This window comes from Crocodylus siamensis, chromosome 2, assembly GCF_052110815.1.
Source record: "Crocodylus siamensis isolate JL-2025a chromosome 2, ASM5211081v1, whole genome shotgun sequence".
NCBI classification, from domain to species: domain Eukaryota; kingdom Metazoa; phylum Chordata; order Crocodylia; family Crocodylidae; genus Crocodylus; species Crocodylus siamensis.
The window spans coordinates 201453075-201471651 of record NC_143396.1 but is presented as its reverse complement, the minus strand read 5'-3'; the positions used below and the strand labels follow the sequence as shown (position 1 = coordinate 201471651).

General features: G+C 38.5%; 1 protein-coding gene across 3 annotated transcripts in view; it reads right to left on the bottom strand.

The window, feature by feature from the left end:
- KIF18A (kinesin family member 18A) overlaps nt 1-18577 on the bottom strand; it is an 89158-nt gene that overhangs the window by 17230 nt on the left and 53351 nt on the right. For all 3 annotated transcript variants that reach the window (XM_090032813.1, XM_090032815.1, XM_090032814.1), the window contains 2 exons: nt 18394-18515; nt 16658-16896 (listed from right to left, as the gene is read on the bottom strand). In XM_090032813.1, coding sequence (XP_089888939.1) covers nt 16658-16896; nt 18394-18515 — 361 coding nt within the window. The remainder of the gene's footprint in view (nt 1-16657; nt 16897-18393; nt 18516-18577) is intronic.

The window sequence follows — 18577 nt, the reverse complement described above, 5'->3', positions numbered from 1 at the left end:
CTGCACTAAATCTAAAAATATTCTAGTACTATCCAATTGCCCATCAAGAATGACTGGGGAGGGGAAGGGGGACAGTGGGCAAGGACATAGCCCCGTGTCGTCCCCCCCACCTTCCCTGCTATGGTGGTGGGGGGAGGGGAGGAGTGGGCCCTGGCCTGATGTGGGGAGGACAGGGTCCAAGGAAGGGAAGAAGCTGGCCTGCTGTGGCAGTGGGACAGGAAGAGTGGGCTCGGGGCCAGTGTGTGCGTGTGGGGGGGGAGTAGGTCCAGGCCCAATGGGGGTGGAGGGAGGTAGCTCACTCCTCCCCTCTCCCCCACCATCACGGCGGGCTGTCTTCTTCCCCTCACCCTCAGACCTGCTCCTCCCCTCCCGCATTGGGCCCAGGCCCGCTTCTCCCTTCCCCCAGTGCTGCTGCGTCAGGCTGGGCCCACTCCTCCCCATGTTAGGACTGCTTCTCCCCCTATTGCCATGATGTTGGCTCTGCAGGTGGCAACAGCAGGAGGGAGGGGTGAGCTGAGACCAGTGCTGGTGGCCTCATCCCCCGCCCCGCAGCGTCCTGACCCCACATCCCCCCCCTTGCTACCACCTCTAAGAAGCAAGGGGGGGACTCCAGTGGCCTGCCCTCCTCCCCTCTGTTCGCTGTGTCCTCGCCATCATGGTGGCACTCTGCCATGCTTCTACCTCCTGTCCCAGTGCTGTAGTCACACTCTGACTGGTTGTTTCAGTCAGCCAATCAGAGTGCGAATAAAATATTATGGACAGACAGCCAGGTTAAAGTTTTATAATATTAAAATTCTAGTAGAGAAAACTGAGAGGGAATCTGATTTATTACTTTTTATCCACATCACATATCCTCATTTAAATTGACATGATAAATTAGTTAGCATTTCTCATGTTAACTGAAGACAAGCACGTTTAGATATTTTCATGAAGCAGTCCTTGAAGATGGGGCCAATTTGACATGTGCTGCATGCAGGGACAGATGCAGTGCACTCAGGGTCCACCATGGGGGCTGTGCATGGGGCCAATCCAAGGTGAGTGTGCTGCACTGTGACGCATGCGGCATGCAGTACATTGGACATGTCTGCAGGTCCAATCCAGCCCTGATGAGTTTTACACTCCTGGCCTAGGGTAACTATGTCAGAGGGACCCTTTTTGCATGAAGAAATTCTGCATCAAAAAAGTGTGGTAAACAGAAGGCAAGGGTAAACAGTATTGTAATTCTGTTGAGAACAGGGAAGTTTAGAGCACATGGATCCAGTGTACAGGAGCCCAATCCAGCAATACGAGCTTGACCAGCAGAACATGTGGCAGTATATACATGTTAAAACCAAGGTTTCTGAAGAATCATGTATTGAAATGACAGTTTAAATTTTTAACACAGCATTTGAGCATGTTCATACAGAATGAAAACCACTTTCTCCTAATGGTTCTGAACTGGCATATTTTCTATAAACATTCTACCTGGAATCTCTACTCCAACTACAATTGTGAAATTCTGCTCTATGACACAAAGCTATTTTTATATCCTTTCTTTTTATACCAACATCTGTTCAGGGAGAGCTATAACTTCAGACTTAGAGTACAGGGAAGAAAGTCATTCTGGAATTTATTTCATTAACTGCAATATTTTTACGACGCAACTTCAGGCAACATTTTCCCTTGATATACTCACTATTTACCTGTGACTTGAGTGGTGTGTGGGTGGACACTTTTTAGCATGTACATTTTCTTCTAATATCTCCATACGTACTTCAGCAAGCAAATGAGAGAATGAAAAAGGTTATTTTCTTGTACCATAACCACAATTATAAAATACTTTATGAAGCAAAACCTTCTTCTGCTGGAAGTAACATGGTGGTAATAGCAGAGAAGCCACTTAATCATTCCTTAAAATGGTTCTATTATATTTCCTCTTGGACAGTATTCAAGTTGAACAGCAGCAAGAAGAAGCATCTAAGAGTTATAAGGACACTTAATACGTAAATATTTCTTAATATCAACTATCAAATTACTGTTGTTTGGTACACTACACTTTTTTGTATAAAATATATCATGGGAAATAAAAGTCTAAATGACAGCGGTGCTGAACAATTACAACGGCTAAATACAGTCAGATTAGGGTTAGATATTCAATTGATCAAATAAAGTCTGGTCAATTGACTGGTTAAATAATATATATTTGTTTTAAATTAAAAAGCAGTAATTTCTTATATCATGTTGAAAAATGTATTTCACAATTAAGTCTTTTACAGACAACTAAAACACAAAGCACAATTTTTCATTAGTAATTGTATCAAAAACATTAAAAAATTATGTGCGTCAAGAAATCTATAAAAATTAACTCCCCATAAAATCAAAAACACATACTTTTGGTCAAAACAGAAGTATAAAAAAACTATTAATATACAATTTAAAACATTATTTTCACTCAGTCTGTTTTTTTGTTAGTTTGTCATCTTTCTCTTGACCTCTTCAATTCTTTTCACTGTATTTTTCTTCTAAGAATCCGAAGACACACTTGACGTTAACAAGCTATCAGAAACAGTCACAAATGAACAAGGAGGACAAAGGCCTTTCCACCAATCTGATGATGTAATTTAACTTTTTTCTACAGATATGGCTGCATTCCACATCACTTTACTGTTGAATATACCACTTCTTGCTTTGAAATGAATTATTTCAGCCAAAACAGATTGGTCATTAAAAAATTTCTTAAAACTTGGCTAGTTCATTATTAGTTCACATGCTGCATTAAACTCTTCACTTGTTAGCTTCTCTCCTTGATATTGGGGATCCAACAGGTAAGCTGCATTGTTTACATCAGTGATCAATTGCCAATTTCTTTTCTCCATCATTTATTTGTTTTTCCTCAGATGTTGAAAGTGGAGCTTTTTTATCAGTGTTGGTGATATGATGCTGAATGTCTGTGCACTCATATCTGACATCTGTAAGTGCACATTTGTCATCTTCCAAATTCTGTAGAGCGTGGGCAGCAGGTTGTAGAATTGAGAAAAATATGGACATCCTCTTGTCCCCGAAGACACTCATCAACAACGTCAATTTGAATGTCTTGCGGACAAATCCTAGAAACACTTTCTTCTACAACAGCTGACTGCAAAGCTTTCTTCCAAACCTGAAGTTGTGGCAAACATTTGCTTGTTGAAGCCCACCATGTAGGACAGGTTGTGCTCAACGTTGAAAGTATGCAGCATTGTTTTTGGCAACGCAAGAACAGAGCAGCTGGTATGTTTACTTTTGAAAAACGTGATAATTTTTTTACTTGAGTGTGATGAGAATGGCATGTTTATAAACCTTCAAAATAATGAACAAGAAGTTGCAAGGGCACAACTGTAGAACTGAATATGAGGATATTTCTCTTCCACAGTACTCCAAATGGATTTCATATTTGTGGTGTTGTCAGTTACAACTGAAAATACTCTCTCAGCACTAAGTTCTTCAATAACATTTTCAAACTGTAATGCTATGTACTTAGATGCATGTCGATGTTTTGCAGTGCTTACAAGTTTACATAATAATGGTTGTGAAGTTGTTACCATGAACTTAATTATACTTTAATTTTAAATTTAGCTTGAACCATCTGATACAATGGACACATCAGATGTCTCTTTAATAATACCACTTACTCCTCTTTGCATTTTGCCAAAACTTTCATCAAGATGTCCAGCCAGCTGTTTTGTGTCTGGTAATATGTACACTTGATGCAGCGTGGCAAAAAATGTAGGGAATCATATAGGGATTTTTTATGTGAAAAGGCAAGTTTGCTTGCTTATACAGCTTTAGCTAACATCCAACCAAACTCACATTTTTTCTTGTGTATTAATACTGTCCAAAAATCCTAAAATATTTGTGATTTTGATCCACTTTGTGCTTCCTGTGAAGCTGGAGATTCCACAGAATTTGATTCCCAAGAACTGGCTGAAGAAAGCTTGGAAAGAGAAGGCTGCTGAAGATGAAGCTATGAAGTCAAAACTGCTTACACAAGTTGAGTTTGAAGGTGAAAGAAACAAAATATAGCCAGCTGGAGTGTCAATATTTTCTTCCATTGCTGTCACCATACTATCTTCATTAGAGGAATCTTCTGTGCTCAAAGCACAAATCAGAGGAAGCATCTGATGTACAAATAGAAGAAAACAGCTTCTTCTTGGAATTATTATTAAGGAGCCTCTCTTTTACTATAGGTAGGCACATTTCACAAGACTTTAATAGGTGTTTTATCATTTTGTCTATGCGAGTTACATATGCAAAATTTCAGAATTTACGTCTGCTTTTCACTGCTTTTCCTCCTTGCACTGCTTTATAAAAATTCCCATACAAAAGCTTTAGATTTTCTGTTGTCACATACTTCTTTTTAATGAAAGTTAACCCCTCTTTTAAAAAAAAAGTTTCAATTTGAAACTTTCAAACTACTTTTAATATACAAATTCAAAGAAACCAACATACTGAAACGGCCAGTGGAAATACTATATACACACACACAAACACACACACACACACACACGTTTCTTCTAAATTATTTTAGAAAGAAAAATAGTCAAGAAATGTCTGTGTTATCTGGAAAAGTCCAGTTAATCAGATAAATGTCCAAAACTGAGGATTTAAAACTATTGGGTTGGCATGACTTGCACTCATCCCCTTTCAGCTCCAGTAGCTCTACCTGCTTGTCCTTGTTGCTATTAGGGAAGTGAAAGGTTAAACAATAGTTATACTTATACTTTTAATGCATTACAGTTAATGTTTGAATTAGCCTGCTTTTGCATGCTGCTTGCCCCTTCTGCCAGAAGTTTGCACTGTGTAAATCGAAGTGCTAGGGTTGGGTGGGGAGAGGAGGCAGTGGAGCCTAGCTGAGCCAGCCTTCTCCCTGGAGGAGGAAAGAAGGAGAAGAGGAAGCAGGGAAGGGTGCGATGGCTGGCAGGAAGAGTGCCACTTGTTTCTGGACTGGTCTTGCTCTGTGGCAAGCAGAGTGAGTGCTGGCTACTGGGAGTCTCCCTGCCTCCATCCCTCCTTCTCTGCTCTTGATCTTGTTGCCTCCCTTAGCGGTGGCAGTGTTCCCCATGGCTGGGCAGACAGGTAGGGGATGTTCCAGCAGGAGGGGCTACAAGGTGGTATGGCCCATGGGTGGTGCAGTTGGATCGGCAGTGGCAAGCTCCCTTTACTCCGTGCCTCCAGCCACTGTGGAGGAGGAAGTGCTCTGCTCCCCTCCCCCACTCACATGGCAGAAATCATGGCCGGGGATGCGCTTCCCCCACGCTGCACCACCCACCTGCCAAGTGCCTGGCTGCAGGCTGCCTGGGGCCACTGCAGCGAAATGCTGGGCTCTGGGCACCAGCCACAGGTCACAGCAGTGTGGGGAGCTGCCTCACAGCAGTGAGCCCCAGGCTTCCACAGCACCCCTCCCCCTCACCTTGTCCTCAGCTCTCAGCCCTCCATTGGTCAAACCATTAACTGATATAATTTAAAGGGCTAATTTTTAAAATTATATTTATACACCGCATTGCTACAATCACAGAAAGCCTTCTTATAATATTTGACCAATCTTTGACCAGTTAGAAATACAGTCAATTGACAATACTGGTCAATTGACCAACTTGCCAACTCTAATTCAGATTAGAGAATTTAATTTTATTGACTGGAACTCTGGTACCAGAAAGAGGTAGTACCTGCATATATTTTTCAGATAAAAAATGTTAACTTCCAAAACAAGTTAAACTTGATTTCTACATTTGCTTATTCTACAATTTGCCTTTTGTTTTCGGTTTTGTAAAAAAATTTTTAATATTCCCAGTTAGAATACTATAGATCATAAATATCAAGCTGTTCTTTTCAGCTTAATGTATGAAAATGGAACATTGAGGTCTACAACAGAAATATTTACTCTGAACTTCAGGAACCAGAGTAAAATGCTTTTGCTACTGTGGGCTATGGTAGATCTCCAAAAGAAAATGTTTAAGACAGAATTTATCATAGAAAACCATGATCAAAAGACACTTATAGCAGCTGGCTGATGAATTTTAAGTTTATAATTGCCAACATTTTGTTTTTGATAAATGTTTGCTTGACTTAAATTGTGTTCAAGAACTATCTGGTAAGTGAAATAATAATGCATCATGAAAGAGTTAAGCATTATAATCTCTGTCCCCTTGAAACCTCTCCAAAAACCTCAGCTTTAGGTCTGCTGTATCACCTGTCCCTAAAATACTTTGCCCAGAGGAACTAATTTATCAAGAAATGAATATATAAATATAGGAGATTTACAGAGATATACGATAATGTGAAAAGCAGGATGCAAGAACTTAGAAAACATGAGTCACAGCACACAAGTCAGGTTCATGACAAAATGACATTGATGAATGGGATTAGTTCTAATTGAGGTTTGGGACAAAATAATAGCCAAGATTTTTCTTCCTCTAGTACTCAGGTTAATACATGCATAAGAAGATATTTCTGGAAACTATGCTAAATTAAGTCTGCCAGGTTGTTCTGCTAAAGTGAAATCAAATATTAATGTATGCATTTCAATAAACATTTCTGAGTTACCAATGATTGATCTAATTACTATACTAATCATAAATTTTGATTCTTCTAACAACTGACTCATGGAATTCCGAATTGCAAATGATTTCTAGTGAATGAATTTAGAGTATTAAATATTAATGTGACCTAAAGGCGTCATCATGATGGGCCATTTAATGACATTCTCATAACAATAGTATGAAGTGAAAAGGCAAAGAAAACAGTTTGCATTCATAAGAATGGCACAGTTATCATTAGTACAATTTACTCAATGTGCAAGCTGTATAAGGCAACCATGAAAAAATTGTTTAGTGTATGATAAATCTTAGAAATAAGATTGTAAAATTGATTAAAAACAGGAAAAAAATACAACTACATCCCAATTTTCCCTGTCATATTTAGTAATAAATTGACTTAACTTTTAGATATTTGTCACTAGGGCAGGTAATGGATGCTTTTTTTTTTTTTTCCCTGTAAATCAATTTTGTTCTCTCACTACTAATGCACAATAAGGCTTCAGGAAATGGGATAGCTGAAATCATGCCAAGAACTTCCTCATTCACAGAAATTTACTCGCAAATACCAGTTATAGCCCTTCTTCTAGTCTTTGCCATTTTTCCACACTACACACTATGCAGACTATGGAATACTCCATGAACCAAGACCTAGGACTCAAAACATTTTCATAAGTAATTTTTTTCCATAGCTTTTATTTTATGATGGTGAAATTTATGTTGTATTCAGTAAGAAGTTAAATATAATTGCATATTTTAGACTCCACTCAACATATACAACCTGCAGACAAGTAAAAATCTACATTATTTCTGAAAGGCTTAAATACAGAAACAAGAAAAGGTTTTGCTATGAGCTTGAGAAACGTTTGTAATTTCAGTCATTTCAAAGCAAAGAATTCACACTTAGGCAGCTTCTGAAATGAACATGTATTCTGATTTTCAAATCTGATTTTACACTTTACAGAAAGTACAAAGTATAGATCTATTAAATGCAAAACAAAACAAACCCTTACAGTACCCTTACTGTATAGTAGGTTAAAGTTTCATAGAACAATGACCAAGGGTTGCAAAAGTTCCAGTTTGGAAAACACTAGTTTTAGTCATGTTGTACAACCCATATAATATTTATACTTTTTAAAAAAAGCTGTTATAAAGACTAAGTTTTATCTTTCTTAATTTTTTAATCCATTTTTAATTATACCATCTTTAGATTAAAAAAACAAAAACCATCGCTTAACACAAAGCAAGTCATTTATAGCACAAAAGGGAAAATGTAAAAAAAAAAAAGTATGAATTCTTTAAAAATGCAACAGGAAAAATGAATAAGCAAATACAAACTGGGCTGTGCGGCAGCTCCTTTAATGCGGCAGGCTCCCCTGGATACCGCACCATCTCCCCTCCCCCACTGCTGATTGGCAGAGGGCCCTTACTGCTTGCTCTTGATTGGTAGGGATACAAAAACCATGGTTTTTGCCTCCTGCTGCCAATTGGCCAAGGGGCCCCGGTGGCCCCCCTGCTTGCCTGAAGGCAAAAACAGCCCCACATTTAAAGCTGTGGCTTTCACCTTCATGTTGATCAGGAGCGAGTGGCGAGACTCCTCGGCCAATCAGCAGCAGGGGCAGGGGGTGGGGGCTGCAAAATTAAAAAAGCCACTGTGCAGTCCACTTCTGCCATGAATTCAGTAGCTCCATAACAATAAAGCCATCAAGAATTTCTTGTCAACTGTCTATACAGGAAATTAAGGAAGGTTTCAAGCATGTGTGCATATCCATGTCCATGTGTTTGAAGGAGCTATGTTAGTAGCATGGTGAGAAATGATTCTTTTAATTTTGTTACATAACAAATAACCCCCCCCCCACTACATTTGGTAGCCATCCCTATTAGGACAAATAAGCTCTGTCCAGTACCGCATAGGGCTCTCTCTAATTTAAGGCTAGGTACAGACATTCAAAAAGCCCAAGCTGAAATTGATCCACATTACACTGTTTTCTGTAAATGGTGTAGTTTAGGTTGGTAGTGAACAGAACACACATTCTCCCTTTGGTTGGGGGTGTGTGTGGGGGGGGAAGGAGGGAGTGCAAATCTTAGACTGGGTTCTATCATTTTTCCAACTAGTTTACGTCCGTGAACTTCTGTTCTGTTACAGGTATAGACCGGTCTCTGATTACTTGTACCGGTAAAAGCGTAATGTCTGTTCCTGGCTTAAATGACCAAGAGATGAAGCTTTCCCTATCCATACCGTTAGTAAACGTGCTTTTTCTTTTTTTTATAGGACTAGCAATACTAGTAATGTGTAAGGGAATACTGAAAAACATCCGTTTGTAAAAATAGCTGACATGCATCTGATCTGGTTTTGAAGGCGACTAACAATTAATAAAAAGGTATAAGGGAGAACAAGAAAGGAAAATGGAGGGTTTGTTGTGGGGGTGGGGTGAGGAATCTATGGCTGCTTTGGCAAAATCATGACAAACTTGGACGAAGAATTCTTTAAATATTACTGAGTCCTGAAAACAAGAATACTCTTAGTCATCTGACCAAGAACACACACATCTTCTTAAGTGAGGTGATAAGGTGTTACTTTTATAATGCTAAATATAAATGCTTTATAATGCTAAAATATGCTTTGTAGCATTTCAGAAAGTAACAGCTGTTCAAGCTGTGTGTAGTGATAGAAAATGTTACCTCTTTCAAAGAGAAATTTATTTGTAAGGCTACATTTTGAAGTGCTACACAACATATATACAGCGCCATGCTAAGGGGATATCTAGGCTTTCTAGCATCTCATGGGCCTCAGCTAGTCCTCCCATGTGCCAAGGAGGTCAGAAGGGAACCAGCAGGTTTCCTTCCCTAACAGCTCCTGGCAGTGAGCTCTCAGGGAGCACTGCTGGGACCATACTATTCCTGTTGCTTCAAATCCCCTTCAAGAGCTGAGGTGTTTAAAGTGGCAGTGGCTATTCCCATTGCTGCTGGGTTGCAGGGCCTGCTGGGCTGTCCAGCTCATTGATAAACAGAGCTGGCCAGTTGGGTATCTGCCAGCTGATAACAGACAATTCCTCCTTTCCCAGCTGGGGAGAAGGCACATTATTGACTGGGCTCCTCTAGAGGCAAGGTGGGCCCAAGGAGCAGTTCCCTATCACACCCTGGTTGAGAGCTCATATTTGAGGTGATGTTGCAGTTCTCCAGCAAGGGGCCTGTGTGCCCCCATAGTGCTACATTTTTGTAGAACTACAAGGGCAAGAAATAGTTGCCAAATGGAGCACTTTAGCTGTGCTGCAATGTGTCACAGCACAGTCAATTCATTTCACTGGCTGAAATGTATGTTGCCTTTTGTCACATGCTTGATAGTGCCGAACAAGGGGCCATGTGAATTCCTTGCTTTCCCCACTGCCCCAGACCCAGGCCATGGATCTGGGGCAGCAAAGAAAAGGGCTTCCTTACTCAGTCAGCCCCATAGGGCTGGGTAACACCTGACATTCCCTGCTGCCTGAGACCCAGAGTGGTCTGGGACAGCAGGGAAAGCCAGGATTTCACCTGCCCAGCCAGCTCAGCTGGGCTGGCTGAGCAGGGAAGCACTTTTCCCCGCTGACCCAAACTCACAGCATGGGGCTAGGGCCCAGGGGAATGTGAGGTTTTCCCCACCCAATGAGCCCTGTGGGGCTGGCTGAGTGGAAAGCGCCATAAGGTAACAGACATCTGCTGCAATAAAGTGGCAAAGTTTGTTATTACCTTTTGTTGCACCACTGATTTTCCTGTCGTCATGTGGATGTTGATTTGCTCCACATTTTTGCTGCCTTACAACTATCCTCCTTTGTAAACAGGAGGAAAGGCTTATCATGAGTAGCCAGCATGGATTTATAAAAAACAACTTCTTGATCTCCTTCTTGATAAAGTAACTACTTGGGCGGATGAAGGGAATGCTGTGAATATAGGGCATCTGGAATTTGGCAAGGCTTTTGACAAGGTCCCACACGATCATCTCAAACAAACTGGAGATATGTGGGCTAGATAAAATTACTACAAAGGCGGATAGATAACTGGTTCAATAGCCACAAGCAAAGGGTAAGACTGGATATCTGGAAAAATGTTTTTCCTGTTAGAATGAGGCAGTGGAAAAGACTGCCTAGGGAAGTTGTGGATTCTTTATCCTTGAAGGTGTTCATGAAGTTGGACTGCTCAGAGAAGATCTAGGCATAGCTATGCCTATTTTCTACTATGGGTATTTTCCATGCTTTTGGGCTTGCTGGTTGCTCCTACACTCCATTCCACTTTTTTCTATGTGTCAGGGTATTTTTAAGCCTCCCCAGATGCATTGGGTGTTGGCTACACCTACAGCTGGGGACCTTAATTGGGGTGTGCCAGTGTGCCAATTCTCCTACTAGGAACAAAGTCAGAGGTTCCTGGCTACAGGGTCTTGTCTCTCTTCTAAGGGTCAGACCTATCACTATATTTGGTGTCAGGAAGGAATTTTACCCCATTGTCAGATTGGTATGGACTGTGGGAGTTTTTACCTCTCTCTGGAGCAGGGTGCATGGCCCTCTACTTGGGATCTCTGAATGTATATTGACAATATTTCATAGTAACAGGATGTTGGCTGCCATGGTTACCCTCCTTTACCTGTGGCAGTTTAAGGTGTTAGGTCTGTGCTGTGTCAGGGTTTACTGTAGTCTTATGTAGAGTTTAGATTATGGATTATATAGGATGGTTTGGGGTGATCCTGCCTCAGGTAGGTGGTTGGATTAGATGATCTCTGGAGGTCCCTTTCAGCCTACTTCTTTCTAATTCTATGAAATGAGAATTCAGACAATGTCTGTTTTCACCCAAAGTGCAGAGACATTTTGTAGCACTACAAACGAATGCCAGCCCATACCATGAATGGCCTTGATAAATAAGTCTTTGAGGCAACGATATAAAGGCTTCTTCTTAAGCAGAGGTAAGAATTGATTTGAAAGCTTTGGTACTCATGTTTCAGTACAAACAGGAATTTCACTACATCATCTGTTAAAGAGACACTAAGAAGGATGAGAGATCAAAGGGAGTGATACACAAAGACATGTATGCATCAGTACATGTTCAGTTGACATCAGTTTGGCAAAAATCAATTTCTGGAGGATGACCCACAACTAAAACTGGGATTCAGAAACCCAGTTTCCTTCCTTGACACCTGTTCAGTTTTCTCCATTCTTTTCAAATCTGTACTAGAGCTAAAGCCTACTTTGAGTCTCTCCTTAAAGATTTACTGGAGAACCAAGTTAAAATCCCATGGCAGCCCAAGGAAAAGCCGTGGGATTTGTTGATGTAATTCCTTCCCTGTTCACTTATAGAAACCCTCCAAATACTTCAGTTTTCAAGGGACTGTGCTTATACTATAGAACGTATTGCAGGAGAGGCTAGTTATTTCATTGTAACCATGCTCTACAGCAGATATATCTAATGATGCTGCTGAATCAGTTAACAATTACTAATCTTCTTATAAATACTACATTGAGCAATAAGCTATTTATTTAGCTTAAATTAATTTGAAAGTTCCACATTATACATCCTAAAGAGACTGTCATCAACAGAACAACATTATACAAAAAAATAAATACTTCTGCACTGCAGTGACTAGTGCCTGGTGTTTTATGATGTGCAAAAGCCAGGAGTTTCCATTGCATACAGATGTTTTTTCCTATACTATGACCATTTTACTTCTAAAATGACTATAATTGCTTATAGAACACTAGCAGGACACTTTGAATTTTCATTGAACGGCCAACTCATGCGGATTACATCCTTGGCGTCCTTTCTACTCAGTGAAACAAGTGCAACTAGTAACAACTTCACAGATACATACCAAAAGGATAAAAAACATTACCCTGGTGAATCTTAATATGTAGCGTATTAGTACTTAGGACAATGTAATTATCATACTGTTATTTCTACAGAAAGATGCTTGTATCTTTCAATTTCTTCATTCTTTGAATTCCATTCATATTTACAAAAAGAGTAATACATTATATTTGCTAGCAAACTGACCTAATACACAGCCTTCCTGTTAGACTTCCAAGACTCATAATACTTTATTAAATTATGTTGTATATATAATTCAATTTAGTGTGAGTGAAACACTATATTACTACCAATGAATTTCTCCAAAACCCAAAGTATTTAAAAACAAACTTCTGAAACATTCCCTTGAGGAAATATTTATATAATATTGTGGATTTTAAAATTAATATTTATTCAACCTATCAAGTAAAAAAAAATAAGGACCAAGAACCAAGAAATGAACTGCATTACTTAACTGTTGACAAGTAAAGTCCATGCAATTATGTGGTATATGAAATGTAGATTTTTGAATAAGGAATAATGACCTCTGTGTAACAGGTGGCCAGTGTTTTGCAGTCTTGGTGCAAAACCCATTTCCTTTCCAACATCTTGAGTAGATTATGAACTGAAAAGCAATGCACCAAAAGGTGAAGGAGGATCTGTATAAATCTTCCCTTATATTTGTTTGCTAAAGATCTTAGTCAGGTGAAGTCTTGCTAACAATTGCTGAGCATCCTTCTAGAATGACTTGTGGAAAAAGAACTCGTTCCTAATCAATACTTTTTTCTTTCTTTAAAATTAAAGAACCCTCTCCCCCCAAAAAACGACCAAAGCCAAAGACCAATTCCTCCAAACATATGCTGCATCCACATTATGCCTGATCACAAATTTTAAAAGACTCCCCCTCAAAACAAAAATCCCAACCAGCTTCCCAACACACATTGTAGCTGTCCTGCTTCAGCCTAATAACAACGTTGTCTCTTTAATATAAAAAAGAAACATTTTTTCATGCTTTTGTTTCTTAAAGGCTTTCGTAAGTATGTTTTGTCCATTACAAGCAGAGCTCCAATGATTCCTAATCATTTTAGCCTTCTGTATTTTGGTCTAAACCAAAATAGTTAACATAAAGGGGAATAGCTATCCTAGTGAATTTTGGAATGCAGGTAGGACTAACCACTTCTTGTCCAGAAGACAATTCAACTTGTTTGTGTAGTCAATTCTGAAAGCAGCTCACTACCATCCAAATGTTCTGCTGCAATATTTCTCTCTAAGTTTTTAAAGTACTTGGAATACTATTTTTCAGTGTCAGAAGGAAACAGACTGCATAGGCTCCCCAGGTCTAGTCATATGGATATTCTAATTACAGGTTTTCCATGCTTTATGTGGGTTCCGTACAGTCTTCACCTTACAACGTTTCCAGTTACAATGTTTCTAAATTGACACCCTGTTTCAGCTTTCTGACATTAATTTTGACTTTACAATGCTTGATCTGACACGACGCCATGCCAGTGAACAAGTTTGCTGCGTCGCCTATCTCACTAGAGAACATCTGTCCAAATTTCCTTGGACACTTTAAGAAAGCAGACACGACTCCAGAAAAACCTGCAGCCAAGACTCCTGAGAAGACTCCAGCCAAGAACTTTTTAAAAAGTCCAGCAAAGTCACCTCAAAGAAGTCCTTCCAAATCAATATGATTGCCATTTACAATATAAAATACATTCATGTAGCTGTATTACTCATCTATAATTGATTGAGTACAAAATTCTGGGTTATTTTTGGTGAAAATAGGGTATCGGGTCTTGGTTCAGGAACCAATCCGCTATTTATAACATTGTTTCCCATGGGAAAATCAGTTCTGAGTTACAACATTTCGACTTAAGATGTGGTTTTCAGGAACCAATTGTGTTGTACGACTGAGGACTGGCTGTATGTGTGAATTCACTCTTATGCAATGACCCTTTTTATACCAAAAATGCGTTATATGCAAGGTAAATTCACTCATGTGATTGGTGTAGTGGAAGCCCAGTCAGCTGCTTTGTGTGGCGCATTATGGAAGTGATGCACACCAAAATATAGTCTTCTGTGTAGATCTGTGCTCCTCACTCATTGTCTGTGACATGCATTTCTGTATTTGCCATCCCCCTTACGGCTTCTAAGCATCCAGGTGTTGTTATTGGTGCGTACCAAAATTGTCTTGTAAAAAGTAGTAATGGGTCTGGGGGTCAGTACAGTCAAGATCTTGGAACATATTCTTATCTGTTACATTGTAAAGTGGGTTCTCTTTTTGCAAATTCAACTTACGCGTCGTTTTCCAGGAACAAATGTACAGCATAAAGCATGGGAAACCTGTACAAGTAAACTAGATACAGTAAAAATACTGTTCAAAAAGAGTCTTTACCCGGGTTGTTACCACCCCTTCCAAGAAAAAAGTAAAAATACATATACAAGGTGTTGTGAAGTATTTTACTTAGATTTCTTCAGCATGGCTAATAAAAATCTGTGAAGTCATTCTTGTTTATGGTCAATCTGATTCAAGTTCATAGAACTGAACTGCTTGGTAGGTCATAATATTTTGTAGGTCAATTTTTAAAGCTCTTGTAGAATAGTACCTAGTTCCTAATGATTTATGTAGTGCCTAAGTATTAAGAATGAAAGATGAAAATTTCCATTAAAACATGTGGACCCTTCCAAGAGGAAGAACATTTATTTTAAATTAGGTTGACAACTTAGTTGCCAGTGGGAGACAAGTTGGTTCTTTGTGAAGAATTAAAACCTTCAGGAGTCTGGAAAGAAAATTGGGGGCAACCCACATGGGAAATGCAACATACTTACACAGTTAATCAACCCTGAAGAGAAGAATACATTCTTCATCAGCTAAACGGTGCAAAAAATGCATTTTACTAGAAGTTCTGTCCAGGAAAGGGTTAGGATAGGCTTTCCAGAAAGAGAAAGCTATTTCTTCTATGCTTTGTGAAGCAGCTAAGGAAAGGACATTAAGCAAGACCTAACAGGAATGGCCTAATATCAATGAGGCACATAGATGAAAAAAATTAAGATTGGTATTAAAGCAAAACCCATCACACCTTAGCCAAAACAGATGGTGTCCCTTTCCCAACATACACAGAATATTTGGAAAACTTAAATGAATAGATAAACTCGAGTGTTGGGGGGAAAGCATGTTTTGAAAAACACTAAACAAAGAGTGTAAAGGAGAATAGAATGGCTATCTGAATGTCCTCATAATTTTGGTTCATGTACACATATTTATGATCTAAAGGACCAGATACTGTAGCATTCAGGTTGATAATCAGGTTGATTTACTTGACCAGAATCAAGTTCTAGAAGTGTAGGACTTTAAGAAAACAAAAATAGGTATATTTTGTTATATATCTAGATCTAGGGAGAGAGAGAGTATTGAAAAAGTACATGTTGAGCAGTATCAGGAAACAGAATTACAAAAATGATATCCCAAATTTAACAAAACTAATTGGCTGTAACAAACACCCTAAACATTTCTGTTTTTAAAAAGGGGATATCGAAGCCAATTGGACACACATTTGGATAAGCATCCCTTCTCGCTTTACCACAAGGAAAAAGTAGTTCTTTACAACACAAACATAGGACACAGTCTGGGAGTCCTTATATTTGCATCTGTGGGAGTCTCTGTATATAGCTATACATGCAGCAAAACTTTTAATATTCCTTAAAAAAATAGACTTACTAATATCTATTAATTGTTTAAATATTATTCTTTTGTTTGCATATATTTGCTTTCCCCCTTGTTCACAATGATTTTTTTCATAATGAACACATTTACCAATTGTTAACCCCTGCAAAACCCCCTGCTATTTTTCTAAACATTTAAATATTTTTCATACACTTTATATGCATTTGAAATAAGAATGCAGCCAATTTTTAAAACTAAAAACTTGACATGATCAGTAAAAATGAATAGTTTGGAAAAATGCACTCTGAGATAAATTATTTTAGTAACAAAGCTTAAAGAAACTTAGCCAGACAGTATGGTTAAGAGAAACAAAGCAGATTAAAAAAAAAAAATATAGTTATGCATTTAGAGGTGGCAGGATAAGGAAGTAAGTTATGCCTCACACCCCTCCACCAAAATAAAAATAAAAATGACATCTGGTAGGAATGGGTCATTCTTCAAGTCTGAACATACGGACTTCAGTTTTTGAAAAGATTTAAATTGAATTAATACAAGTAAAAATCATCCATCCAGACCAATAACGTTTTGAGCAGCATTTTAAAATATGTTCAATAGAAAACAACTATATACTTACGGCACGGAGTAGTTGAACTGTTCACGAGTTGTGGAAATGCGATGATGACAGACATTGTTAGTTGATCATTTTGTTTGGGTTCTTTTTCCATCGTCTGGTCAGCCCACACTACTGTTTTTGGCCTTTGAATCACCTGTTCAACCTCCTTGAAGTCCGCCTCAATTATATCATTTGCTAATCCTGCTTCTTTTAAAACCAAGTACTGTCGTCTTAGGACTGGAAGCAAAGTATTTAGTACTCTACAAACAACAACAACAAATTCTTAAAATCTCTTAAATGGAACTTATTTTAGTAAACATCAGCCTCCATTGCTAACTAGCAACCATCATTGCTAATCACGTAAACAACCATTTTAATTTATTGTCCAGTTTAATTTGAGGAGCATATTCAACTTTTGAGAATAGTGTAGCCTCGTGCAGAATTATTTACTACTAATTTTAACAGATCCCTCCTTTCCTAAAATTTGAGATGTATATCCTAATTCTTGTTTATTGTTCAGATTTAGTCAGTTCTGGTCAGTCTAGTATATAATAAAAGATTACACAGTAATATGGTTGATCTTTTCTCCATTTAATGCATGATTGAAAATAACTATGTGCTGTAATTACATTTTAGATGTTATATATAAAAGTGAGTAAGCACTTCATTTATATCCCAAGAACCCTGTTACTAAACAATTATCATCTAGGACCCCAGCACTCTATTTGTATGCACCCAAACCAAATCCTGGGCCCAAGTGGAGATCAACAAACTCACAAATGTTTACAGATTGAATATGGGTACAAGAAATTACTAGTATAACCAGATGCAATATTAGAAACCACGCAAAGAAAATTAAAGAACTAAGGAGAAGGGATGCAACAAAAAACTGACTCACAGTAACAGAATGCACCAATTCCATGGTTTTTGCAGTCACTTCACTCTTAAGAGTGTTAGAACTGTATATTAGAGTGGTAGAATTGTGCATTTGTCCAATCATGTGCTCTTCTCCACCACTAACCACTCATTTTTCTTTCCTAGTGTCTCTCTTAAGTGCCAGGAATGGCTTTATTATCCAAGGTGAGAAATTATGTTATCAAACATGCATGGTGATCTGACTTAATGAAAAAACCAGAAGCTGATGTAGTTGGGTGGAGCTCTATAGAAGTTATTTTTGCTATACTGTTTTAGGCCTGAAAAATCAGGGAAGCTCATCACATTGTATGTGTTACAGGTCATTGATCTACCTTCATTTAAATCTTGACTATAGCTAATCTCATAGCACTCTAACTTGGAATACTCTTCACACTACTAGCTTCAAGCTTTCCAATGAAACCTCTTTAAGATTTATGCATAGACTGTATCTCAAGATTGGAGACAATAACCAAACAGAATTATTGCTACTAACCAAGGGTGACTTACAGTGTATATGAACCATTTGCAGTAATAGGTTGGCTTAAATTAAATAACAACTTAGATCTAAAACTCCAAGTGTCAGAAGTGCTCAATTTTTAAAAAGTTTTATATTCTAGTAATGCCAAGTAAATTTATTGATGAGAAAACCTTTACACTTTAATTTAGATGTGCAGCATTGTGAATGTACTTAGTTATATTTTCCCTATTATTTTGATCCATAAAGAAGCACATGAACCTGCAGAAAAATCATATTATTTTCATGTGAAACTCTATGAATTGGGTACAAAAGCGGCAATCTTAAGGGAGGAAACACATCAAGCATGATACAAACACAAACTTACTTTTCAGTCTGCTTATGATGCTGTTCTTGAAGGGATACTAAAGACAGTATGTGGTTAATCTGTGTTTTCAGGTCCTTGACCTCTAGCTTTAAATGGCAGTAGTGAAGATCTTTATGAAGTTCCTTGAGAAAATGTTGGATAAGAAATCAGTTAAATGACATTTAGACACGAAATGTACTAATAT